This window comes from Puma concolor, chromosome B4 (genome assembly GCF_028749965.1).
Source record: "Puma concolor isolate L17-30 chromosome B4, mPumCon1.1.hap2, whole genome shotgun sequence".
In the NCBI taxonomy this organism is placed as follows: domain Eukaryota; kingdom Metazoa; phylum Chordata; class Mammalia; order Carnivora; family Felidae; genus Puma; species Puma concolor.
In genome coordinates, this window is record NC_141673.1 from 131,560,388 (window position 1) to 131,588,179 (window position 27,792).

A 27,792-nucleotide genomic window follows, 5' to 3' on the forward strand; every position below is an offset into this window, starting at 1 on the left:
GTGGGCCCTATGCCACGGAGCACCTGTTCTCCTGGGGGCTCCGGCTGGGTGGACACAGCTGCAGAAGTGACGCCAGCCACGGCTGCCTTCTTAAGGAGACGATCAGACTAAGCCAGACAAGAGTGTGGCAAGATGGCACAGGTGTTGATCTTTAACCCTGAATACAGCCCTGAAAATATTGAACCTACTCTAAATAAAACCCCAAGTATCCAGGAAAGGCTATATTACCTCCAACAGTCAAACAGTGGAGAAGGTGCAAATAAAAAGACTAGAGAACAGGAAAGACACGGGGTGGAGAAGAAAGGCTGTGGCTAGTACGTTTTGAGCATATGCCCTTGTGTTGTGCTCTAAGAAGAAATTAACAGGCTTAAAGACGAAAGAGTGGGAAAGGTAAGAAGGACTGTTTTGTCATTAAATGGCAGGTAAAGATGTGAAATGGTTTCCTTTAAATGTGAAATGGATTTAGGTGGTTGTAACTTGAAACAACTTTAGCTGTCCGGAGTTAAGAATTTTTTTTAAGCGTATTTATTTATTTTGAGAGAGCTGGAGAGAGGGCATGTGCTTAGGGGAGGGGCAGAGAGAGAGGATCTCAAGCAGGCTCCTTGTTGTCAGTACAGAGCCCTATGCAGGGCTCAAGTCGCACGAACCAGGAGATCATGATGATCACGACCTGAGCCGGCAGCAAGAGTCAGATACTCAACTGACTGAGCCACCCAGGTGCCGCTGGATTTAAGAAGTTTTATTTATTTTTTAGGTTTTTTTTTTCTTTTAATGCTATTTTATTTTATTTTTGAGAGAGAGAATCTGAAGCAGGCTCCAGGCTCTGAGTTGTCAGCACAGAGCCCAATGCAGGGCTTGAACTCATGAACCATGAGATTGTGACCCGAGCCAAAGTCGGACACTTCACCGAGCCACCCAGGTGCCCCGGATTTAAGAAGTTTTAAATAGCCATGCACACTGGCTTTGCAGTGAAAGAAATCTAGGATCTCCCACTTACTACACCTGTGGATTTGGGCCAGTCATTTAATTTTGTTAAGCCTCCATTTTGTTCATCTGTAAAATGGGAACATTAACAGAGCCCAACCTTCAGGACTGTAATGAGGCTTAATGGAAACAATAAACATAATAAGGTATAGTCAGAGCTAGTAGTAGTTATTATGTAAGGATGAAGGGTTGAGAGAACCATAGGATAAAAACAGAATGCAGGTTTTATTATTTGTTAGAGTGAAGGATGGACAGTTCCTTGACATCACTTGGTACTTTCCCTTCATTCTTGCTTTACATAATGGAAATGATTCGTAAATGGAGATTTCCACCCTTTTGATCAGAGCCTTTGGAAATCAGAATTGAACTGGGTCCACAAGTGATGGGAGGGCATGTCTGAGTATTTGAATCTTGGAGTCGGAAGGAGACTTACAACCCCCATACCAACCTCCTGCGCACTTGGGTCCCTTTGTTCACCGAGGTGTCGATCCTTTTATTCGCTTATTCACCGACACAGTCATACATCCCCTCTAGGTCCAGGCACCGTTCTAGACACCACAACCCAGGAACTGCCTGTTGATCATTACTGACGGTGCCCGGGCATGGGAACAGTCCACCATAATATCAAAGATTCCCGGGATGGCTGACGAACACTGGCTGGCCGTGGTACCTTCATGGTTCTGCATTTATTGAGAGAAGAGAGTGACTGTACTCCTTCTATATTCTCTCTCCCTGGCCCTCTGCCTCCCCCCACAGCATCCCACCCTCTCCTACCTCCAGGCCAGGTGTATCAAGATTACCTTCCCCATCACCCTAAGCTCTTTCCAATCTTTTAACCAGCAGCAAGGGGGCACTGCCCAGATCCAATCAATTCTTTCCATTGGCCCCAATTATAATTCTTTTTTAAAGGGGAGTTAGAAAAATGTGTTCCAGAAGACTACTTATAAAAATGGGCATATCCTAATTTTTTCCCTAATTCTTTGCAGTGTATGAAACTCCTGCCTTCCCCCTATCTGCAGAGACAGAGCCGATGGGACACTAAGATTAGCGGCACTCTACCTTTCCTCGAATGTGCTTCTGTCTTTGGAAATGTGTCGGAAATGTCCAACCTGCCTGTGACATCAGCAAGAAGAGGCTGGCAGACAGGCTGCTTGCCATCCTGTGACCTAGTCCAAGGTTCCTTTGTGCCTCTTGCTGGCTGACCTCACCTCTCTGTGGAGGTCAAGGAGAAAGGCCCTCGACTTGAACTTCGTGTGTGTCACGACGAAAAGGCCCTAAGAGATGGGAGTCAGTCGTGGTCAGAGGTAGTGGAGACTTCTTTTACTATCACGGCTTTCCCCCAAGTGGCTCGTGGAAGGAGATGGGAGGGCCTGGATTCAAGTTCGGCTGTGCTAGCCAGGTTAGGCAATGTGATAGGGTCTTTACAGGGAGGAGCTTAACAGAGAAGTAGTGAGAAGAGTGATCTTCTAGCAGAGGGCTTTTAAAATCATTAGATTGCACACACAGAGTGGTGCCACATCTCTGCCATCTCAGGTCCAGCAGTGAGTTAGAGGACAGAATTACAGGCTGAGCCCTGAGCCAATGTATCTCAAAGAATTTGTTATCTTTCTTTTTTCTTTTCTTTTTTTTTTTTTTCAACGTTTATTTATTTTTGGGACAGAGAGAGACAGAGCATGAACGGGGGAGGGGCAGAGAGAGAGGGAGACACAGAATCAGAAACAGGCTCCAGGCTCTGAGCCATCAGCCCAGAGCCCGACGCGGGGCTCGAACTCACGGACCGCGAGATCGTGACCTGGCTGAAGTCGGACGCTTAACCGACTGCGCCACCCAGGCGCCCCTCTTTTTTCTTTTAAAGTTTATTGTTATTTTGAGAGAGAGAGAGAGAGAGAGAGAAAGAGAGAGAGAGAGAGAGAGAGAAGGGGCAGAGAGAGGGAGAGAGAGAATCCCAAGCAGGCTCCACGCTGCCAGTGTAGAGCCCAACTTGGGGCTTGAACTCACCAACCATGAGCTCATGACCCAAGCCGAAATCAAGAGTCAAACGCTCAACCAACGGAGCCACTCAGGCACTCCAGATGTGTTATCTTTCTATGCCTCAGTCTCTTGTCCTGAAGGTCACCTGCTATTTTGTCCTGAAGTTACGCCTTTGTGGAAAATAATCTGAGCTCAAGTGAAGAGCTGCATGGGACTCTGCGTTTTAGGGAATTTCCACAGGTGGGGAGAAGGAATCCGTGCAGCACCAATTCATGTGGTGGATTAGTACAGAAGGCCTTAAATTGAACTGTAATCCAGTTGCAACGAGTTGGAGAAGTTGCATGTTGGAGAAGTGGTGAGAAGGCTTTCTTTTAATTTTTTTCTTGATGTTTATTTATCTTGGGGAGAGAGACAGAGGATGAGCAGGGGAGGGGTAGAGAGAGAGGGAGACGGAATCCAAAGCAGGCTCCAGGCTCTGAACTGTCAGCACAGAGCCCGACGCGGGGCTCAAACTCATGAACCGCAAGATCATGACCTGAGCCGAAGTCGAAAGCTTAACCGACTGAGTCACCCACACACCCCGAGAAGGCTTTCTTTGAAACACTGGGAGAGAAAAATGACATTTCTGCCCAGCGGCTGCCTGTTCGGAGATGATAAATAAAATTCTACACATCAAGGAAAAGAAAATTCGGGCATCCATTTCAGGGTGGAGTTTGGCTTCAGGAAGAACTGATTACAACAGGCAATATGAGCAACCATGCTTAGTCACAACTCTTTCTGTAAGCGGACTCTGCAGCAGGTGGGATTAGACAAGAAAAAACCAGTTAATGAGGGGCTTTACTACAAGCCTCTCCATAAACCGTGTGGCTTCACCAAGGTTTGGAGAACTGTAGCCTGGATTGCCGGCAATTAAAAATTCAGCTGAAACACAGACTCATTCTTTGCCTGTGGTTTGCCTTCAACCCAAAGTCACGGAAGTTAAGAGGAGTAGGGCTCTCTTTGGCTAGCTCTGTCCTCGGCCGGACAAGTTCCCTTGGAAAGCTTTCTCATCCTTCCCTCAGAGTTGTAATTTACTAAAAATGCATCGCAAAACAGTGGCTTGCTCTGATTTTCCTAGTAGCCTCTTGAATTTTACCACAGGCATGAAAAGTCCCCACGAAAGCGCCGTCCTGGTTTATAATTACCGTTCCGATCTGAGCTGGAGTACTATTCAAATGCTACCAAAGCCAGAATGTGGCCAGTGGGTGGAGGGGTGAGGCTAAGGAATGGGAAGGGAGTGGAAAATGGGAGGGCAGCTGGTGTTCTAAAATGTGGGAGAGACCTGGAATTCAGTGGGAGGGAGGAAAGGAAATGTTCGGAGTTAAGGCAATTCAGGGCAACGTGGCAAGAAATAACCCTGTGATGTCGCCCTCAAAGGTCGTCCTGAGATCCGGCCTCTGCCCTCATGGGTTTGTGACCACAGTGGGATGGCTACTTCGCTCCTCCTGAAGGCTGACAAGCTTCACTTCAAGATTAAGAGGACCTTTACAGGCATTCCAGTGTTTTGGGTTTTAGTCATTAAAAGAAAAAAAAAAAAAAAAGAGTAAGTTCCAAAATGCTGCAAGGTTTCTTTCCCTCCTTGACACCACAGTGAAGTTTAGAAACCATGATACTCCATCACAGTATCCAGTATTTAGAGAGGAGCCGTTCAGAAACTGCAGAAGGGTGGAGGCCCCTGGGTGGCTCAATCGGTTGAGCATCTGACTCTTGGTCCGAGTCCTTGTTTGGGCAAGCCCCCTCTCCAAGCCAAACGAGTCTGCATATTTCTTCCACACTCGATAAGAAGCAGCTGGGGACTCTGAGCCTTTGTTCTTCTGCTTGCCCACATCCATTACTCTCCTTGTCTTGGCCTGGTATTCTACTCTTCCTGCAAATCATGCCTCCTCCAAGAGTTTTTCCCTGGTCGTTCCAGGCCTTGTTGATTCCTCTCTCACCTGTATTTGTAATGTTGCTTCTGAAATATGTCGGTTACTTCATACTGCACACATGCTACCAAATATGGGTCTGTATCACCACTGGTCATACACCATTGGAGGGGCCCTCGGTGTTGGAGCGGCTCTAAGAGATGCCTGCAGTGGGACCCCCATACACAGGGATGGAGCGAGGCCCACATTCTCCTGCCATCAGTGATGTGATGTTCTGCAAGGACCCTTGTTCTTTTAAAGGACATGTAACATCAGGGCAGCTGTTCAGGGTAAAGGATGAATTCAAGGGTGATCAGATCCCTTTGCCTTTTCAGGCACCGTGTGTGTGCTGGGATACATGGGATAAACAGCCCTTTTTTCACTATTTATTCATAGCTAGAGAGCTGATTTAAATTGAAGTAATCTTGGGGCGCCTGGGTGGCTCAGTCGGTTAAGCATCCGACCTAGGTCATGATCTCACAGTTAGTGGAATCAAGCTCCACATTGGACTCTGTGCTGACAGCCCAAGGCCTGCTTGGGATTCTCTGTCCCCCTTTCTCTGACCCTCCCCACTTGCATATATTCTCTCTCTCTCAAAATAAATAGATAAATAAAATAAATAAATAAATAAATAAATAAACTAAAAAAAAAAACTGAAGTCATTTTGACATTGCCAAAGTTCACTATTTAGCTGAACAGTCATTTAGGCAACAGCCGTAAGAACAACAAAAACAAAACAACAGTGCCCGTAAATTGAAATCAATACTTCTACCGAGAAGGGGTCTGAAGTCTGAACTATGGCTAAAAGCAGACAGCAACACTCTGCACCTGGCTGGGGCTCCTGGACAGCATGGCCCCCAGAATCAGAGGAGTGCTGACTGGGACTGGGCTCTGCCCTGTTTAGGTCGAGACCGGCCAGTAGGGATGAGGCCACGGTTTTTTTGTCCAAGATCCCAACAGCATCCTGATCTTGCAGAGATAAGCCAGTGTTGGGGGACGGGTGGGGGGGGGTGGTGTCCAACCCCAGGGTTGACAGCACGCTGGGGTCCTCTTACAAAAAGCCACTTCACAGCATTACTCTGGCTGTCGGGCTCCCACTGGCTTAATTAATTAATGGTTCAATTAATCCATAATTCAAGGCCCCAAAGCCAACGATCAACACCCAGTCAGCATCTTACTTGACTTAATAGCAACTGACACAAGGTACTTTCTCCAACTCAAAGTGCTTCCCAGGATACCACACCACTCTGGTTCCCTTCCTGTTTCACATGCTGCCTCTTCAGAGTCCCCGGGGCTCCAGGACTCAGCCCTGGGACCTTTCTTCTCCTCCATCCTTCCCTGTCTCCCCCTTAGCCACTTCATCCAGGTTCACAGCTTCAAAATACCTCAGCCTCTTGGGGCGCCTGGGTGGCTCAATCAGTTGAGTGTCCGACTCCTGATTTTAGCTCAGATCATGATCTCATGGTTTGTGAGGTTGAGCCCCGTGTCAGGCTCTGTGCTGACAATGTGTAGCCTGCTTGGATTCTCTCTCTCCCTCTCTCTCTGCCCCTCCCCTGCTCTCTCTTTCTCTCTCTCCCTAAAAATAAATAAACATTTAAAAAAAAATACATCAGCCTCCAAATATGGTCCATCCTCATTACTCACAGATTCTGCACTTTTAATTCGCCTACTCACTAAAATTTATTTGTAGCCCCCAAATCAATACTTGCCGTGCTTTTGTGGTCACGTGTGGACATGAGCAGAGAGGCTCAAACTGAGTTTCCAAAGCTCACGTTCCCTGCTTAGAGGTCAGACAAGGTGACACTCTGCCCTCCTGTTTCGGCTCTCACACTACAAACAAGTATCATTTTCATGGTCTAGCTGCTGTCATGTTTTTTACATTTTTGTGCATTTTGTAGATTCATGGTTTAAAACAGCCCCCAAGTGCAGCGATGAAGTGCCGTCTAGTGTTCCTGGCACAAGAAAGTGGAAATGTGCCTACAGAGAAAATGTGTGGCTAGACCAGCTTCACTTAGGTGTAAGTTATGGTGCTGTTAGCCATGAGTTCATCGTTCACGAATCAAGAATATATATTAGGGGCGCCTGGGTGGCTCAGTCACTTAAGCATCTGACTCCAGCTCAGGTCATGATCTCGCAGTTCGTGAGTTTAAGCCCTGCATCGGGCTCTGTGCTGATGGCTTGGAGCCTGGAGCCTGCTTTGGATGCTGTGTCTCCCTCTCTCTCGGCCCCTCCTCTGCTCATGCTCGGTCTCTCTCTCAAAAATAAAATCAACATTAAAAAAATAATATATGGTAAATAAGATGTCGTTAAATAGAAATACGTATAAAACAAGGTCATGTATCCATCAGTAGATGACAATGCTGTGACCAGAGACTCACAAGGACCCTAAACCTCTATTTCCCGGGTAACAGTAGGTCAGTATTTACTAGTTCAGCGCTGGTGGTGACGTTACAGAGCATAACTACTACGTGTGATGAGAATCAACTATATCTTGTTGCAGACAGGACCTCTTGAGAGAACTCCAGACTTACAGTCCAACCGCCTTCTGGACCTTGCAAACTTTAACAAATTAAAATCCGAACCCCTGGTGATACTTCTGTAGCCTGCTCTTTCCACAGACTTTGACATCTAAAGTAAAGGTAACAGCCTCCTTTCAGAGGCTCAGGCCAAAAAGTAACTTAGAACTATCATTGGCTTCTCTCTCTCAAGCCCTACTTTTAATTTTTCAGAAAATCTTCATGAAATTACCTTCAAATTTTTTTCTGGAATCTGATACTTTCTTACCACTTCCACTCTGCCAACCTAGCCCAGCTCCCACCATTTCTCACTTGAATAATTCCAGAGCCTTCTAACTGGTCTCCCTTCTTCCACCCTGGCCCTGCACCCTGGCATCTCTCCTAATCCCCACCTGTCTCCTAGAGGGATCCTGGTACAGGTCAGATCATGCCATGCCTTGTCTCAGAACCCTCCAATGGCTCCCCACCACCCTGAGTAAAAGTCAGGGTCTTGACAATGACTTCTAAGTCCTGGTCTGCACATGCTCTGCCTATTAGTTCTCTGACTTCATCTTCTACTGCTCTTCTCTTTGTTCACCCCACTCCTGTTGTTCTCCCACATACCCCTGCCTCAGGGCCTTTGCACCATCCTTGGAATGCTTTTCCTCCAAATAATAACATGGCCAGCTCCTTCACTTCTATCAAACCTTGACCCCACTGTCACCCTCTCAGTGAGGGCTGCCTTGATTACTACATTTAAAATTGCCACCCCCTACACACACACACACACACACAACTATTCTCTTTCCTGCTTTATTTTTCTTCATAGCACTTGTCAACCTAAGATATTAACAGACTTAGCTGTTTGCATACAGTCTGTCTCCTTCTCGCTCAAATATAAGTACCTTGATTGAGGGCAGGGACTTTTATCTGTTTTTCTTTTCTTGTTTTTTTAATGTTTTATTTATTTTTGAGGGAGAAAGAGCATGAGCAGGGGAGTGGCAGAAAGAGGGAGACAGAGGATCCGAAATGGGCTCTGTGCCCAATGTGGGGCTCGAACTCATGGACCACGAGATCACGACCTGACCTGAAGTCAGAAGCTCAACTGACCAGGCCACCCAGGTGCCCCCTGTGTTTCTTTTCCTTTCTACTGATGCATCCCCAGTCTCTAGAACAGCAGGTAGGCACTAAATACATAATCCTTGAATGATGAATAACGTAGCACTTACCAGACATTATTCAATTTACTGGTTTTTCCCTCTTTTTCTCACAACACTGTGAGCATTTTAAAGTCTGAAACTCTGGCCCTACACATTCATATTCTTAACACCAAACCACTGAGCACAGCACATAAACTTAATAAATGCATGCTGAATGAATGGGAAAAGAGGAGACAGAGAGAAATGCTAATTTCTGCAAACCTTGGGTTTTTACCAGTTTAACAAGCATCTGTGCAAAGATGAGTAAGATAGTCCCTGCCCGAGAAAAACGTGTGGTGCGGTGGGAAAGGGACCCCGATGCAATGATGTAAAAAGGGTCAGGAAAAGAAGTAGGATGACAAAAGAGAGAATGGGTGTTGGGAAAGCAACCAAAAGGGGGCAACATGTAAGTTGGGCTTTGATGGCTGAATATCAGGAGTTGGCCATGCAGACTGAGGGGGCAGGGGAGGAAACAGCCCGATCTCTGTTGCTCACTGCCCGAGGTACGTCTACAGGTCATAAGCTCCCCCAGTGTCGCCCCTTCCTTGCTCTAAGAGGCCTTCCTAGGCAGCTCGGTGCTCAACACACATGAATGAGCAGAACCACTACATTCGCACCCCTCCCCACTCAGAGAAAACTCCGTATCTGACAACAGCGTTACCTGATGGCCCCACTGGCCACCATTTAGGGTAGAAAGAGCAAGGGCCACATCTAAACATGCTTCCCAGTTCCAAGACTCGTCAGTGTCTGACATCTAAGCAGAACCAGACCACTCGAATGACAGCCACTTAGAAACCCAGAGAAAGTGCCATTCCTGGGTTCTGCCAAGACGCAAAGAAGCAAAAATCCATTTAGAAAGTGCTGGAGCTTTCCAACATCAGAGCCAAATATGAGAACAGTGCGATGCATATGTAAATACGGACACTTCTGCCGGAACATTTGAACTGCAGCCCGAGAGTCGGCCTCCTGCAGGGGGGAAGCGGGGCGGCCACAGAGCCCTCAGCTTCTCGGCCGCAGTGGCCAGGGCAGCGGACCGCACAGAAGGTGGCAAAGCCATCCTGGCAAGGAGCGTGGACAGCGCGCCCTCACAGTCCTTTTCATTTTCTGGGGTCTGGGAATTGCCACTGTTGGAACGGGCCTTCTCCCTCCCCATCTTTGAGGACAAACGAGAAGAAGCACATCTTCACTTTTATCTGCCACCCGCCTGGCGGCCGGGACTGACCCGGAGAGAGTCCACATACCTGCCGCACACGCTCCTGCTCCCGTCACACCCCCACGCCCCTGGGGCACACACGTGCGCTCTCGCGTGCATCTCCCACCACGGCCGTGATTCCGAGTCCCCCCGACGGGGTCCACTCCGCTGGCCCAGAGCCGAGAGCACTCAGGGTACTGCTAATCTCATCAAAGCCTGTGCCACACCGGCTCCTCTGCCATCAGAAGAACCTCCCCGGCTCTGCCCAGCGCACACACCCGCCAGGGACATGATCCCCGCCTGTGCCGGTCACACCATGGCCACCTCCTCCCCCGGCCCCCGCCCCCGAGTCCATGGCTTCCCTTCCTGTTATTCTCCGTTCCCCTCAGCCTGCTCTTCTCCCTTCTCCTTTGAGCACCTTTGCAAATGAACCGGCTGCGACATAACACCCGTGTTATGCCAGCACCTGAAGGGCCAGGAAGGGCCCCAAAGGGCGTTTGGAGTTTCCCACAATGCTCTGGGGCCCAGGCTCATCAGGTGGGAGGACTGCTTTCCTCAGCCTGCCTGGGGGGATCACGCGGTTGCACCTAATACCAAACAGGAATGATGCCAGTCACAGAACATTCCCTCTCCTCTTTCAGGGCGAGGTTCCTGTTCTCATTAGGAAAAGCCATCATGGTTTGTACATTGAGAATTCAGCCTCGGTCTCTGTTTTCCAGAAGTCTTTTCCAACCCCATTTTTTTCCTGCCCTCAGACATTCCCGTTTTATACCCTTTTCCCAGGATTTTCCCACTTGAGTGCTTTAGCACAAATGGATGCTTCTGCCTGGAACACTCTGTCCCCTAACATTCCCAAGGCTGTCTGCTTCTCCACATTCAAGCCAATACCCAGGTCTCATTCCTGTGCCCTTAACCGTCCTAGTCCCCCACCCCGCCATCACCTTGCTGCTCTGTGGCATGTCCTCATTTGAGTTTCTCCATAGCACTTACCGTGGCCTGAAACAACCCTGTTCTTTGTCTGTTGTCTGTGACTCCCGACTACAACATAAGCTTCATGAGGGCAGGCCTGCTGTCTGACTCATGCACAGCCTTCACCCCAGTGCCCATAACAGCAGCTGGTCCATAGCATGCGCTTCAGTACACATTTGCTGAGTGAATGAATACATTCATGTAAGTCAACGTCTCGAAAACACAAACGGCACTGATGGCCTTTCTCCAGGTCCCCAGAAGACACAAGATGATTCTCAGTATGCGAGTGTTCAGTTCTTGTAGCATTTTCTGCTCTCTGTATGTTTGGTACGAGGGCCCTGGGGTTCTGATTTTAGGAAAGACTTTAATTCTTGGCTTCTCCAGTACAGATCAGGACTGGCTACTTCAAGAGAGTGACTTCGACAAGGCATGAACCAGATTCCTCCTATCGATACTCTCTTTCTGGCCGCTTCTATCTCAACATTTTACATGTTCTGTTTGTGTCTGCACTTCATGGTTATCTCAGTGTCTCACTGTAAATCATTTGAAAACACAGATATGGAGGCACTATTTCTGGCATCAGAACGTGGGAATTCATCCAATCAACTCCTGGCTTCCACCCAGGCCCACACCCCAATGAGACAGGATTTCTGCCCGACTATTAAAAGGTTTCAGGGGAAATCGCCTCTCTTCTAACTCGTTCCAATGTCTCTTGGCCTTTTTATTCTCCCCTTAAGGGGAATGAAGGCAGCTGCGATCATGCGCCAGGGCTGAAGTGCTTAAGACCAAAGAAGCTGATACGACACCCACGCTGTGCTTACCAACATAGCCCGGGGTGCCACAGGCTGTGGACATCACATCTCCTTTGCCCTCCATTTTTGACAGTCCAAAGTCACTGATCATTATTTTCGATTCCTCATCTTGACTGTAGTACAAGAGGTTTTCAGGCTAGAAAGAAAAAAAGAAAAAAAAACACTGACAAAGTGTGTTTAAATATGGGTTAATTGTGGGAGAGTCACGAAGCCACAAAGCCTAATCACAATTTAAGGATACGCTTGACTCGGGACACAGAGAATGCAGTAAGAAAAGCCGTGTTTAATAGGAGTGATGAAGGGGACACTGCACAGTTTGGGGAGCTTAGAGGTTTTCAAGAAAAGTGAGTCCCTTTGTCTACTTTCAAAAAGTGAACCATAAATTGGGGCCGCCTAGAGAGCCCCTAAGACTTGTCAATTTATTTCCTGGGTCAGGGGAAAGGGAGTTCCCAGAAATGAAGTCACTTCTGTAGGTGCTCTTCCATTTCCTTGTTCTTTCTTTCTTTTTTTAACGTTTATTTCTGAGAGAGACAGAGACAGAGACAGAGCGCCAGTGGGGGAGGGACAGAGAGAGAGGGAGACACAGAATCTGAAGCAGGCTCCAGGCTCCGAGCTGTCAGCACAGAGTCCAATGTGGGGCTTGAACTCATGAACCCTGAGATCATGACCTGAGCAGAAGTTGGATGCTTCACCAACTGAGCCACCCAGGCGTCCCCCACCCCTGCCCCATTCCTTTTTCCTGACCCCTTTAGCAACCTTTCTCGAACCCAGGGTCTCTCTCCCTGCCCTCCATAACGGCCCGTGTCCTGCGGCTCTGGCAGATGCGTTGCGTTTTCCCCTTTACTGAGCCAGCTGACCCCTGCTCGCTGGGCTCCCTGGGAAACAGAGGGATGTCATCATGGATGAATCGTGTCCAGAGATCCAGCCCTTTGTAGCCACGTGTCCTTAAGTGCCCTGAGCTTCTGGTTGCCTTTTCGGGAAAACATGGGTCGTGGTGGTTCCTCGTTTGCTTCCCTGAATGGGGAAGCTGGAGCTGGATGGAATGGGGAATGCTGGAGCCCAGACGGTAGTAACTCAGGACACATGGCTGAGGCCTGACCACAGCTCCTGTCTCTGCTACAGTCCTGCACAGCAGGGGCACCTCCATGGCAGCTATACAGGAGGGGTAAGGGGAGGCAGACGGGTGGAGCGTGGAGCGGGGAGACAATGAAGCTTTATTTGCATAGTGTTTTATGAAAAGTCAAGGTATCATTCTTAGGAAAAAAAAGGGGGGGGGGTGGAGCTCGTGGAGACCAAGGGAGATGTCCCAGCCTCAGGGCTGCACCTGTCCTGCCCAGGCAGAGCCTGACCACAGAAAGCCTGCCTCAATTAACGATGCTGTCCCTGAGAGACACAATGTTGAGGACGGACACCACTCCTTCCCCCGACTCAGGAAATTCCAAAGATTTGCCCAGTGAAGAAGCAATCACTTCTCTGATTTATGTTCAACCTTAAAAGAAACACAACAGGGGGCACCTGGGGGGTGGCTCAGTTGGTTAAGCATCTAACTCTTGATTTCGGCTCAGGTCATGATCTCGGGGTCAGTGGGATGGAGTCCTGCATGGGGCTCTGTGCTGACAGTGGGGTCTGTTTGGGATTCTCTCTATCTCTGTCTCTCTCTGCCCCTTCCCCACTCACTCACTCTCTCTCTCTCTGTCCCCCAAAATAAATAAATACACACATACACACATGTAACACACCAGGAGGAATCTGAACTGGGCAAGCCACTTCCCCACAGTTTCCTGTCTGGCTCTCCTCCCATCCCCAAGAGTGATTGAAGCAAGAGTGTCTCTTGTCAGTGGTTTGCGGTAGATCTTTGGTTTCTGAGTTATTGAATTTTACCAACTCTTCTCTCATTCTCTCATCTGGTGGCGAGGGCTATTTAGATTTGAGATGGGCCTGGAACTTCTGGATTTTAGAATTCACGGGGCAATTCTGAGCTGTAGCCATTTCTGTGAGGACATTCTGAGAAGTGTTCAAGACCCATCCCCCTGCCCCGCCTTGACCAAACTATAGTCGGGCTCCCCTGAGCCCTCTTCTAGGCCTCGGTTTTGGCCTTCTGTGTCCCTCCTGTCTTGCTGGGGCTGCAGAGTCCAGTCTTAGCAAGAAACCTGTAAGTCAGAATAGAGAGAACCCCTCACTCTTGATATCTGGCCAAGCTCTTTACCTTCCACCTTGGATGTTGTTAAAGAAAATGTATTCACACACTTGGTAAAGACAGTAAGGAAGACTTTATTCGGGGGGGGGGGGGGGGACCACTGCAATGGGATTCTGCAGTAGGAGAGGAAGAGTGGACTCAAGACCTAATACAACAAGGAAAAGTGGAGATTTATAGCCCAGGATCAGGGTGAGGGTCAGTGAACAGAAAATTACTAAGAGGTGGGGCGCCTGGGTGGCTCAGTGGGTTAAGTGCCAACTTCAGCTCAGGTCATGATCTCACGGTTTGGGAGTTCAAGCCCTGTGCTGACAGCTCAGAGTCTGGAGCCTGCTTCAGATCCTGTGTCTCCCTCTCTCTCTCTGCCCCTCTCCCACTCATACTCGGTCTCTCTTAAAAATAAAATAAACATTTTACAAAAATTAAAAAAAAAAAGAAAATTACTAAGAGGGAACGTCAAGGGTGGGGGGATCCTGGCTATGCCAATTTCAGAGGATCCTTGCTGAAGGCAGGCCAGGGTGGGCAGATATGAAAGGTGGAAGATAAAGAATTTGATCAGATATCAAGGGTGGGGGATGTTCACCAAAGTGGCTCAGTGGGATTCTTTTTTTTTTTTTAATATTTGTTTATTTTTGAGAAAGCGCAAGCGGGGACAGGCAGAGAGCAGAGACAGAAGATGTGAAGTGGGCTCTGTGCTGACGGCAGTTAGCCCAATATGGGGCTTGAACTCACTAACTGAGAGATCATGACCTGAGCTGAAGTCAGATGCTCAACCCACTGAGCCACCCAGGTGCCCTGGCTCAGTAGGATTCTTGGTCAGCCTGGACTACATGGGCAGAGCCAGTGCACTAAGGACAGAGCCCAGGGATGGAACCTGGTCAGAAGGAAGAGAACCTGGTCAATGGAGAGAGACTGCCAATGTCTAAGTTCTTGGCCAGGCTTTAGGAAGGATCCCTCCATCCTTGATATCCCCTCTTAGTAGGTTTCTATCCACAACCCTCATTCTGGTCAATGGCTATAAGTCCTCACATGCCCTTGATGATTTTGGAGTTGAACCCAATTCTCTCCCCTATTGTGATACCCTTCTTGCAGTAGTCTTAAATAAAGTCTTGTCTTAACAAGTGTCAAAATAACTTTAACAGAACCCAAAAGAAAAAAAAAATACTACCCTTCTCCTAAAATCATAACACAAAAAGGAATGACACTTTACATTCACAGTGACGTCGATCCTGTGGATGAAGCATGAGATTAGAAGAAAATCAAATGCACACTTGAAGGTGCTTTAATGAGTTTGAAAAGAGAATAAAATGGCCCAATCAATAATCAAAATAAGAATATGCTTAAAAAGCAGGCCAAAATAATCTAATCAAAAGGTGCCTGTGGTTCATGATTTGTCTGAATGTTGAGATCATCCTTTGATGAACAGTAAGGATCTGATCATGGGGGCAGAGAGGACTTTTCTTAAGTTTCTGATTTTTTTTTCAAGTTTATTTATCTTGAGAGAGGAAGAGCACACACACGTGTGTGCATGTGCATGTGAGTGGGAGGTGGGGTAGAGAGAAAGGGAGAGAGAGAACCCAAGCAGCCTCCACAATGTCAGCATGGGACTCCTCTCATGAACCATGAGATCATGACCCGAACCCAAATCAAGAATCGGATGCTTAGCTAACTGGGCCACCCAGACGCTCCTTAAGTTTCTGACTTTTAATCTTCCTGTCCCAATGATCTCATGCTCTTAAACAAGGTTGCATCTAGGCAAGAGACTGCATGGAATCAAATATCCCTCCTTTGGGTCAATTACCAAGGAGGGTTAAATCGGCTGGTCATTCACAACTTAGATAGATACTTGTCTACAACCATCTCAAGACTCAGTCAAGGCAGCAGGGCTTTTCTTGAGGGGAGTCAGGCAACAGGAAAGTGGGAGAGAAGACAGGCTCAAGGGCAATCCAGATGGAGGCCCCCAGCTGGCAGTAGGAGTGCTCGGTCAGGTGGGAGGCACAGAGGGCATCTCACAATTCTGCCTGAGGTCCCAAGAGGCCCAGGACGCACCTGAAAAAATATTATTCTTTATTTTGTGACATCGTTGCAAGACAACTGATGGACAATACTGGAATTGGGAGGTCAATACCAACCCGTTAACAGTTCGCATAATAAGAGGGGCACCTGGGCGACTCAGTTGGTTAAGTATCTGACTCTTGGTTTTGTGTCAGGTCATGATCTCAAGGTTCATAAGTTCAAGCTCCACATCAGACTCCATGCTGACAGTGCATAGCCTGCTTGGGATTCTCTCTCTCCCTTCCTCTCTCTCTGACCCTCCCTTGCTGCGCTCTCTCTCTCTCTTAAAATAAATAAACTTTTGGGGCGCCTGGGTGGCGCAGTCGGTTAAGCGTCCGACTTCAGCCAGGTCACGATCTCACGGTCCGTTGAGTTCGAGCCCCGCGTCAGGCTCTGGGCTGATGGCTCGGAGCCTGGAGCCTGTTTCCGATTCTGTGTCTCCCTCTCTCTCTGCCCCTCCCCTGTTCATGCTCTGTCTCTGTCCCATAAATAAATAAAAACGTTGAAAAAAAATTAAAAAAAAAAAATAAATAAACTTTTTTAAAAGTTCACATAACAATCTTTAATTAAAAAAAATTTTTTTTAATGTTTATTCATTTTTGAGAGAGACAGAGTGCAAGCGGGGATGGAGCAGAGAGAGAGAGGAACACAGAATCTGAACCAGGCTCCAGGTTCTGAGCTGTCAGCACAGAGCCTGACATGGGTGGGGCTCAATCTCCAGAACTGTGAGATCATGACCTAAGCCGAAGTTGGACGCTTAACCAACTGAGCCACCCAGGTGCCCCAACAGGCTTTTAAAAGATCTGAATCAACACTTCCTATAAAGTTTATATTATACATAATCACCCTCCTAATCCAGTGATTCTCAACTGGGGGCAATTTGGCATCCCAGGGGGACATTTGGCAATGTCTTTGGTTGTCACAACTGCAGGAGTCTATGGGCATCTAGTGGGTAGCAGTCAGGGATGCGGCTACACATCCAACAATGCATAGAACAGCCCCCCCGCGGCAAAGGACACACTGCAGGGGCTGAGAAGCCCTGTCCTAATCTGAGGGGTCAGTTAGTGGGCACTTCCTGTCCGTCTCTCATTATCTCTAGTAGCTTCCTGGGGCAAGATGACACAAGAGTACCTTGCTGGAGGGAGGTGGAGGTGTATTTGCAGGGGCATGGCGGTATCCCAGACTGCGACCTAATCTTATATTAGTCTGATCATGTTCTCTATTGCTCTGACCTGGATCATACAGTTTGTTTTCATTTTCTAAGATATTTGTGAAAATTTACTATCCCAACCCCAACTCCTGCCACGTAGGTCAAACTCCCTTGTGCCTCTGAAAAGCAATGACGAACAGTCCTAACATGGCAATGTTCTCTCTGCGGGGACAAGCCTGGCGTTCTCACAGCTGCACCAGCTGGGAGCTACAAGCACTTCTCTGAAAGTGCCATGTGGGCGTAGACAGCTATAACTCCTGCACAGCCCATCTGCCTTTCGAAGGGGGAATAAACACAGTCACGCATAACATGGCCCCTCTAGGAATGTCATCTGCATGGGAATTATTTCTATCAAGTACACACAGCCAGCGCATCGCATCACACCTCTGTGGTCATCGCACTAACTTGTTCAGAGACCTGCCTCCTGTGTTCTGGAAGCAGAGAATCGGCATTTGGTGAGGGCACAGGAGAGCAGAGCAGGCACAGAGGCGCCAAGTGGGCTTAGTGAGCCCTTACTTAGCCCGGGAAAGGACCTCCGGGTCCTGAAGATTAGCTAATTTGTGCCCACAGCCATTTCAGCCATCAAGAAGCCTGCAAAGGGCAAAGTCTGTAAGGACCCCATCGACATTCACAAACACCCTTGTCCGGAAGTTCTCCACGAGTAATCCCAGGGCAACATCAGGATCACCCAGAAATCCCTTAGAAATGCACATTCCCAGGCCCACTGCAGACCTATAGAATCGGAACCTCTGGGGTGGGGCAAGCAATGGCCCTCCAGACAATTCTTATGCAGGCTAACATTTGGGAGCCACTATTCTGGTTGCTGGAAAATAATATAGAGAAGACAAAACTTCACAGTGAGACCTTATGAAGAGAAAAGCTACACCATGTTATACCTTCACACCCAGTACTAGATAACGGGCAGATGCCGAAATTCTGTTTTAACAAATGTTTATGGTTTGTTCTTTAAATTGATTTAGATTTCACACAGTCACGCATAGCATGGCTTCAGTACATTATAATCCCTGTGTTTTTGATGTGAGCAGCAGGTATGTGGGCTGGGGTGGAGTTTCTATCTTGACAGGTGCAGGGAGCCCTGGGGCCTGGACCTGTGTCCGCTGTCGCATGAAGCCACATTACAGCCTTGGTGAACAATGTTGCCTTTTGCTGTTCTTCAAATCAATGTGTTCGATATCTACTCTTGATAGCATATGTTGGATATCTGCCCTTTGGTATCTATACTGATCCGGGGAGGGATGTGATGCCAAGATGCCCAAGTAAGGCCCAGGTCCTTCAGTGCTATTGGGTGAAGGGTCAGTATGCCAACACCTCATCAAGGACAAGTAAGACTGGGGCGCCTGGGTGGCTCGGTGGGTTAAGCATCCAACTTCGGCTCAGGTCATGATCTCCCAGTTTGTGAGTTTGAGGCCCGCATCGGGCTCTCTGCTATCAGCATAGAGGCCACTTCAGATCCTCTGTTCCCTCCCCACTCTCTGCCCCTCCTCTGTTCTACCTCTCTCTAAAATAAATAAACGTTAAAACAATCTTTTATACAAAAAAAAAAAAAAAAAAGAACAGGTAAGCCTGTGACCTACAGGACGCTGGGGGATGGCTGTGATTGTAGGTCGTTTAACCCATCTTTCCCAATAACCTTCCATTTCCTTTCTCGTGTTATGCCCTCCACTTACTTGCTCCCTTTCTTTCACACAGTGTACTGTGCTGAAATGGGGCCAGAACTGGGAGAACACTGTGAAAAATAGTATTGGGAGAAGGGTTATCATGGCCTCTGTGTCTTGAACAAAATTACCCTTCAGGTGGGCTTGAAGCAATACACAACCTATCTCCCTGTGGCCCTTTGGCTGCATAGCAGTTATAAAATCTCCCAAATGGTGGCCAGCCCCTCATCATCTTTCAAGCTACCTCTGGCTCCCAATGGCCCTGACAACTAACAACACAAATGCCTCCCATTCATTCCACCCACATCTCCATCAAGGCAACCTCAGCCATCTTCTGGAGCCAATCCCCTTGGACAGGTGTACTGTGGGTAGAAGAGCTGCTGGAGGATGTTGCTAGGCGACCGCCTTACCTTGAGGTCCCTGTGGACAATGCCCATTCTATGGAGATAGTAGACAGCATCCAAGACCTGGCGGATGAGGGTGCTGGCATCTTTCTCTGTGTAAAATCCTTTCTCCACTATCCGATCAAACAGCTCTCCACCGGATACGCTGTTGTTGTTTAAAAAAAAAAAAAAAAGGAATAAGAAGTTTGAGAGGACCTGTTGAATTGTTCAGGGAAAGCCATCATTAAGAGATGTCAATATGACAGAAGAACCAAATTGGCTTCCAAAAATATTCATTTTCAGATTTAGGTTTTGCCCCATCTATGCCCCAGAAGCCATACCAGGGAAGTGTTTCTATTTCACGATGGTATAAGCATCCAGAATGAAATAAAGAGAATAAAAATAAACCAGGACCCATGGACTAGCCCGGCCTGAGAAGTCTTCTGGTCTTTGCATCCATCCTGCTATGACAATGTAAAGTCAGAATAACTTTCTAGAATATTGGCATCATCAGATATAGGGGGATGATGGATAGGATGCCTCCTTTGCATAAGAGAATATCCTTAAAGGTCTGGAAGAATAGGGGGTATGGGGGCAGTGTTGTGGGCAAAGCAGTAAACAGCCAACAGGATGTTTGGGCTCTTGACCAAGTTCCGCCCCTAATATGCTGAAGGCATAGGCATTCCTTGAATCTTTGGACCTCAGTCTTTTTATCTGTAAAATAAGGGGGTTAACTTAGTCAACCATATCCAACACTAAGCTAATTGTCATTTACAAAAAAAAGAAAGAAGAATGACACCCCATTACATCATCTGCACTGGTTTTTTTGGTGACAATATTTAATTTTAATTTGCTTTGAGTTTCACATTGCACTTAACATTTTCTTCGTGTTTATTATTTATTGCCTAGGTTGTCAAAAGTCAAAATGCCCTGGAGGGCAACCCTTATAGCCCCCTTCAGCTCTGATAGCTAATGCTGCTCTGGGTTTAACAAAGTAACAGAATCGTGCAATTCTGAATAGGAACAATTGAACACTTTAGCCTTCAAATTCTTAGAACATATACTTCTCTAAGAAAAACAGTGCTTCTTTCAGATAATTACGCCATCTTGAATATTAGCTTCAAGAGATATATTAATACTATTCTCTTTTATAAAAAGAAACAATTTCCAAAAACAAAATGAAGACTTATTTGAAATATTAAACTCATAAAACAGTTTCACAAACCACTCTTTCAGCTTTAAGAGATGTAGTATAAGCCATGCCCTAGCAGTAACACACCCACACATACACAAACACATGAAGCTAGGATTCATTTTCTGCAATTCATGACAATTAATGTGCAATATCTGATCCATCAAAACCTTCCTCTTAAAAAGCCAACAAAGAAAACCAATTATAGCCATAAAAGGCCTAGGTGTTCGAGTCTCTCCCATTACCTAGAGTCATTCTAAGCGATGTTGTGCTTGAATAATGTCTCGTTTCCAAAGCAAACAGCAATCGAAATAAGAAAAGGAAAGATGCTCAGGAGAAATAAGAAGCAATTCAAAGAGTGAAAAGAAATGGAAACATCAGGGGAGAAATTACCTTTTGATGACCGGGTTGTCCAAATGGTGCATCCTTAAGGAAACCAAAATCCCAAGACATCCCCTCTTGGCAGCTATACATCAAGCCCTCCCCAGTCTTCGTGTTTCTAGACCCTTCATGCAATGAGTTTCAGTGGAAGAACTCTGGAGACCTTGAGGATGTACTCTGGAAGACGCCCAGCTGCCAGGGCAAGGGGGAACCTGTGCACATTCACCTGGAGGCATTCACTTCAGGTGATGATCTGTTCGAGCATTCATTTAAGATTTACTGGGTGCCCACTATGTGCCACCTACCATGAACCACAGGTGCCAATCAAGGCAGCAGCAGCTGTGAAGAAGGAAAGGTCTGTTTTGATCGTGCCCCTCCTCATTCTCCACCATTGGCCCACCTTCCAATAATGGCTCCCCTTCTGAGTGTTCCAGTGCTTTCTTACCACTGGTTCTGCTCACACCCTCTGCTCTGCAGGCTACCAGAAGACCTCAGGCAAGAATGCGCACCCCTTCCTCTACCCCTGCCTCCCGCCCTTGTTACCCTATGACCCACCTTTACCAGATTCCCTCCTTCAAAACTGATCTTTCCTGCTTCCCATTCTCTCAAAGTCCTCTTTTCTCCAATGTGATAAGTAAGGTATTAACAGAGGCTATTGAATCAAATACTTGTACCCTGATAGGGCAGCCATGCAGTAAGAATGGAAGCATCAGAGTTGAAGGGTAAGGTCCAGCTATGGCATGTACTGTCACAGCCTCAATGCTCCGCACATTTGCTATTTCACTTCTGAAAGTTCAAACGGCACCAGGGTTTCATCGTTCTGAACACTGCTCAGAAAGTATTTGGTTTCCTTAGAAACCAAGGCACAGGAGAGAAGTCTAAACACTTGCCAAAACATAACAATACTCATAAAAATGCCTTAAAACTTGCAAATCGCTTTATACTCTTCAAAAATCTCCTTAAGCATACACTTCGAATGGCTACTGTTACAGACTGAATGCTTATGCCCACCCCACCCCCCATATTCATATGTCAAAGCCCTACCCCCCAGTGTGATGGTATTTGAAGACGGGGGCCTTTGGCAGGTATTTAGTTTAAATTTTTTTTAATGTTTATTTATTTTTGAGACAGAGAGAGACAGAGAATGAGTATGGGAGGGGCAGACAGAGAAGGAGACACAGAATCCGAAGCAGGCTCCAGGCTCTGAGCTGTCAGCACAGAGCCTGATGCAGGGCTCAAACTCACGAACCACGAGATCATGACCTGAGTCAAAGTCAGACGCTTAACTGACTGAGCCACCCAGGCGCCCCGGCAGGTATTTAGTTTAGATGAGGTCACGAGAGTGGGGTCCCCATGAAGGGATCAGCGTTGTTATGAGAAGAGAAATCAGAAAGCCCAGTCCAGTTCTCTCCCCTCTTCTCCCTCTATCCCTCTCTCCCTCCTCTGTTCTCCCACCCCCCCTCTCTCTGCCATGTGAGGACACAGCAAGGAGAAGGCCATCTGCAAGTCAGGAAGAGAGTCCTTAAAAGGAACCACATCAGTTGGCACCTTGAGCTTGGATATGTCAGACTCCAGAACTGTGAGAAATACATGTCTGTCATTTATGCTGCCCTGTTTCCAGTATTTTGTTATGGCAGCCTGAGCTAAGACACCTGCTTATTTTGAAAGCCATTTGTGAACAACCAGAATCCCAGACTCGCTGATGGGGAAATAAGTTTGGAAGAGTGGCAAGGGGGGTGTCTCATTTTCAGGCCCCTGGATCATGAGGAGGTGGGTTGACAGGCTGCTGAGCTGACAGGCTGCTTTCTTGAATCAAAACCCTTCTCTGGCAAGTTTCCCAAGTGCAAGGGTTAAAGCTCCATGTTAGAAATGGAGTTCGCCAATGACAGCCTGCCAGGCATCAGAATGGAGTTAGAAGGGGAGCAGTCAGGTGACTGGGGAAAGGGAGGAGAACCATCATGACAGATCCACAAGTAAAATTAATTAATGGTGGCTCTGGGAGAGAGGTTCACTGGGGGATGTCCATGTAGAAAGAGACTGGCTATTCAAGATTAAGGGAGAGGACAGAGATCATCAAAAAATCTCTACTCTTCTCAATTTAAACTTTGACATTAATTAATTTTTAGTATTTTAAGGTTTATTTATTTATTTTGAGAGAGAGAGAGAGGCAGAGAGGAGACACAGAGAGACAGAGAACCCCAAGCAGGTTCCATGCTGTCAGCACGGAGCCTGACGTGGGTCTCGATTTCTTGATTTCATGAACTGTGAGATCACAACCTGAGCTGAAATCAAGAGTCTTACACTGAACCGACTGAGCCACCCAGGCACCCCATAAATTTTGACATTAATTTACAGCAACCTGCCTTTGCGTTGAACTTGGGTTTGCTCAGTCTCTGATCTTCCTCGCTTATCACATTGTATGGCTATCACTGCATGTGAATTTTAAATACGCAAATACGAAATATTTTGATGTCACAGCCTCAACAAAATTCAGGTTATTTGCAAAATTTTAAGTAATGCGAATCTCCTCACATTAAAAAATCATTGTCAAGAAACAATTTCAAAGTCGCTGGATCAAGTACACTGCAAGTTCTGATTCCACTGTGGCGCACACACCCATACAGCAACGGGACCTGGTCAGCGTATCATGCTCTATTGTTAGTACCGGGTAGACTGCGCTGTTCTTTCCATGCACTTGAACTTCTCCATGTAGTTTCCACAGATGTTATCCCGTTGTTTTAAAATTCACTGCTAATTATAATTTAAAATGTTTTCTTATCTTATAACAATATATACACGTTTGTTAAAAGACAGCACTTGTGCTAATGCTGACACATGGGCTCCAAAAACCTATTCCTCTAGAAGTTAGGTATAATAAAATATGAAGAAGGCTGAAGGAAACCAGAATATGTCACCCCAAAACATGCCTCCTTGCCATAAAATATATTCTGAGCTGAGAGCAATTAAGCAGTAGTTGTAGGAAAAAGTTCCCCCTTTTTGGTCTAAAGGCAAGAAATATGTTCTCCTTTTACTGGAGACATACTCTATCAGCCCACAGACTGCACCAGAGGAATATGGCAACAATCCTCATTCAACTTCTCCCAAGTCTCTCTACCATTTACTGCCCCCGACCCAAACTCCTTTGTTCCTGTCAAATCTTCACAAATACTGTTTGTGTAAAAGGTTACAAAGGCTTCAGGCTCTGATCACTTCCCCGGGTGAAGGATGTCAAGTACCTGCAAAAGTTCATTAGCAGGTGTTGGCTTTCCTCCCACTCATCTGTCTTTGTCAGGTTCATCTACAGAGCTGGCCAGGGACCCTACCAGGGTCAAGGAAAACTTTTTCTCCCTCTCAAAAGCCAAACAGTATAGGGCTGTGCTGTTAATTTTAGCGAGGGGTCTGAGAAATCTTCACAGTAATGCTAGGATCATTAAAAAGCAGTGTTATAGCTAATATGCCTTGAAATTCACAAAGACTGTCACATAACTAGGCAGTGACCGTGGAAAAGAGCCAGGGCCATGGTTACAAAGCAAGATGGCCTTTGTGTGCTCCAGAGCAGGGCTGGTTATAAACGTGTTTCTCCAGAACCATCTCCCCCATTCACATTTAGTCCTAAGGAGAAGACAGTCTTGAAATAAGCAGGCTGTAATTGAGTGAGGCCAGAAGTGAAGCATTTTTCGACTGTGAGACCCCAAGGTCCAGATGGCAGATGTGTGTGTTTTTTCACCCAGCCTGGAGAAAGAAAGGCCTATCTTCCCGGCCCTTTCCTCAATTAAGTCCCGGCTTGGCGGTGCCTGGGATTTCCCTCCTCCCACACAGGGCAGCCGTCCGGCTCCTGGGCCTGCGCTCTTAATTCTCACCGCTTCCCTTGGCTTTGGTACCCACACATCCTGCTCCTGGGGGCAGTCTCCCAGCCACTCTGGGAAGATTAAGGGTTTATTTCATGCAACCTCTTTTCTCTGTATTTCCTCTTTTGACAAATCCTACTCTAATAATAAAAACATCTTTTTTTCATAGAATTCAGTTTCCCAATATCTTCCTGGCTCAATCTGTTCAGAAAATTCCAAAACACAAACACATGCCTCTCCACCTTCACGGACTGGATCAGTGTAACTCCTTAGGTGCCATTATCCTTTGATTCTGGCCATTTCGCCTTCTCAATGTCAGGGTGTTATGGACTGGCTTGTATTCCACAGCCCAACTTCAGATGTGCAAGTCCTAATCCCCAGTATATATCTCAGAGGTGACTGTACTTGGAGATGGGGTCTTTAAAGAGATAAAAGTTAAATAAGGTCATATGGTTCCAATATGACTGGTGTCCTTATGAGAGAGAGAGAGAGAGAGCGCAGCATATGAGCACACAGTGACAAGACTATGAGGACACATGGTAAGAAGGTGGCTGTAAGCCAAGGAGAGAGGCCTCTGGAAAAACCGAATCTGCCAAGACCCTGATCTCAGGCTCCCAGCCTCCAAAAGTGTGAGAAAATTAGTTTTTGCTGTTTAAGCTCCCTAGTCTGTGGTATTTTTGTTACAGCATCCCTAGCAAACTAAAGACTGGGGAATATAAAGGGTATCCCATAACCATGTGGGGTATCTCTGAATTAGATTCCCTTCAAATTGTTTTCAAGATTAATGGGCGGGGGGGGGGGGACAGTTTCTTCTACTGTATTTGCATTCTATGCTTTCTTTATTCACCAAATCATCAAATAATCTTGCATCAAACCAGATGATATGTTGCCCCTGTTTCCAAGGGGCACAGAGGGCAGTGTGGCCCGGGGTGGGGTGGGGACTAAGGTACACAGACAAGTAAAGCACAGTGTAGACAGTTCCGACATTGTGGGGTAGGGGGCAATGAAGGTGCTTTGGAAAACCACAGAAAGACATGTAGAAGGGCCCAGGGGCAGGGCAGAAAGAGGAGAATCTGAGCTGTCTTAAAGAAGGGGTGATATTTAGTCCAGTGGAGAAAAGCCCAGGGGGCAGGAAGAGCCCAGTAACTTGAATTATCATGAAAGGAGTCTTTGGTGAACTAAGTATCTTCCGGGGAATACAGTCAGTGAAAGAAGTGTTGACTGAGCACCTCCGATAAGCCCAGCACTTGGCAGCAGTGTTAGTCTGTATCTGGGCAGCTACAGAAGCCCAGGTTGACAAGTCAGACCACTAGCGAGCAAGGACTTGCCAAGCCCCGACCCTGGCTGGATGACCACAGGACATTGCGGAGGGGAGAGATCCGTGATCACAGGAGGTGGCCTGCAGAACAGGTCCTAACTTCCCTTCTGCCTCCTGAGGCCAGCACAATGTTGTCTGCACTGCAGAAAAAAGGATTCCTGGAGGCAGGGCAGACAGGAGAGACCCGGAGTCAAGAGCAAGGGCCTGGCAGGCAGAAGAAAAGGGTAGAGGCAGGAAGGAACCATGTCCATGAAGAAGCCTCACTTATCTAGAAAATGCAACTGGTGAGGATGAAGTCAAACCATAAAGGATTCTGAAAATCAAGCAGTGGACCTGGAAGGGCTGCACGGGAAGACAGCAAATTCTTAGCTGCCTGGGATCTAAGGTAACCCACTTCTGAAAGGGATGCTACTGAGGGAGTTACCATCTGTGGATGTGGGTGTGGGGTGAGGGGCATCTTGGGACAAGGGCCCTTCCTAAGGCGTGCATACTGTCTTCCAACGAAGGTCTGCTTCTAGATTCTCAGTCCAGCAGGCTTCCTGCCACCATCCTCCAAATCCATGTTGTGCTGTGCTCACAAGAGCAAACCCATCCTCCAAGTCCATGTTGGCCCGGTTCTGCAGTGTGCACTGATTTCCCACCCACCCAGGCAACAACTTCCATTGTTTTCCAAGGGGCCTCAGGGATTCCTTGGAATCATCTTCCTCTGTTTCCAACTAGCCCCTTTGGTTCCCAGCTGGCTCCCCCTCAAGGCAGGCCAGGGAAAGTGTAGTTATAGCCAAAACCATAGATAAGAAACAATTGGAGGCATTTTGATTTTGTATGGGAAACTCATTTGCTGAGACCCTGATAAAGAAATTCTACTTTTGCATTACTCATGAGAAAAGGACAAAAGGATTTCTTAAGAAATTATTAGCATGTTCAAGTTTTCAAGAGAAAATAATTCATCTGTTTTAACTCGAAGCACCTGCTCACATTTCAAAAAAGATAAAAGATAATTACAAATCATTTTTAGTTTTTTTGTATTCTGAGAGGGCAAAGCATGTCTCATTCCACTTGAGTCCCCAGTATCTTGGACTATTATATTCCAGCGGGGGAAGAAGAGAAAGAAAAATAAATAAATCAACAACTAAACAAATATTAACCATTCACAGAGTCCATAATGGTGTGCAGAGAAATGAAAGCAGCCTGAGATGAGCGGTGTAGACACTTGTGAGTGGGCTCCAGCATGGACGGCAGGAAACAGCCGGCCAAGTGACCATGTAGGGGAAGAGCTTCTGGGCAAAGAGCAAAGAGCTTCTGAGCCATTCCTGAGATCTTAGGACAGGAAAGGTCTTACAATATTTGGGGACCAAAATGGAGGTCAGCAGTGTAGCAGAGACCAGAATCTGGTGGGCAATGGGTAGAATGATTGAGATAGAGGAAGGCCCAGATCATGTGGGGCCATGTGTTATGGATTGAATGCTTGTGCCCCTCCTCTCCTCAATTCACATGTTGAAATCCAATACCCAATGTGATGGTATTTGGGAGGTGGGGCCTGTGGGAGATAATTAGGCTATGAGGGTGGAGCCCACACAAATGGGATTAGTGCCCTTATAAGAGAGCCCCAGAGAGGTAGTTTGCCCTATCTCTGCCATGTGAGGATCCAACAAGAAGCTGGCAGTCTACAATCTGGAATAGGGCTCTCACTAGCACCGGACCATGCTGGCTTTCCGATCTGGGTCTTCCAGGCTCACAAATGGTGAGACATAAGTTTCTGTTATTTATAAGCCACCTGTCTATGGTACTTTGTAATGGCAGCCCAAATGGACTAAGGCACCATTCAAACTAATATTCAAATGGGGTGTGTTTATTCTAGGTTTAGTAAGAAATCATTAGAAGGTTTTCCGTTGAGGGAGAGGTGAATCTATATTTTTTAATGATCACTCCGGCTGCTATGTGGACAATGGGTTGTAGAGGTAAGAGTAGAG

The 27,792-nt window shown here is 47.0% G+C and overlaps 1 protein-coding gene across 4 annotated transcripts in view; it reads right to left on the reverse strand.

Annotated features, from left to right (window-relative positions):
* Window positions 1-27,792, reverse strand: part of CAMK1D (calcium/calmodulin dependent protein kinase ID) — a 437,908-nt gene that overhangs the window by 47,888 nt on the left and 362,228 nt on the right. For all 4 annotated transcript variants that reach the window (XM_086714936.1, XM_025930109.2, XM_086714934.1 and 1 more), the window contains exons 4-5: window positions 19,111-19,249; window positions 11,575-11,701 (exon numbers count right to left, since the gene is read on the reverse strand). In XM_086714936.1, coding sequence (XP_086571062.1) covers window positions 11,575-11,701; window positions 19,111-19,249 — 266 coding nt within the window. The remainder of the gene's footprint in view (window positions 1-11,574; window positions 11,702-19,110; window positions 19,250-27,792) is intronic.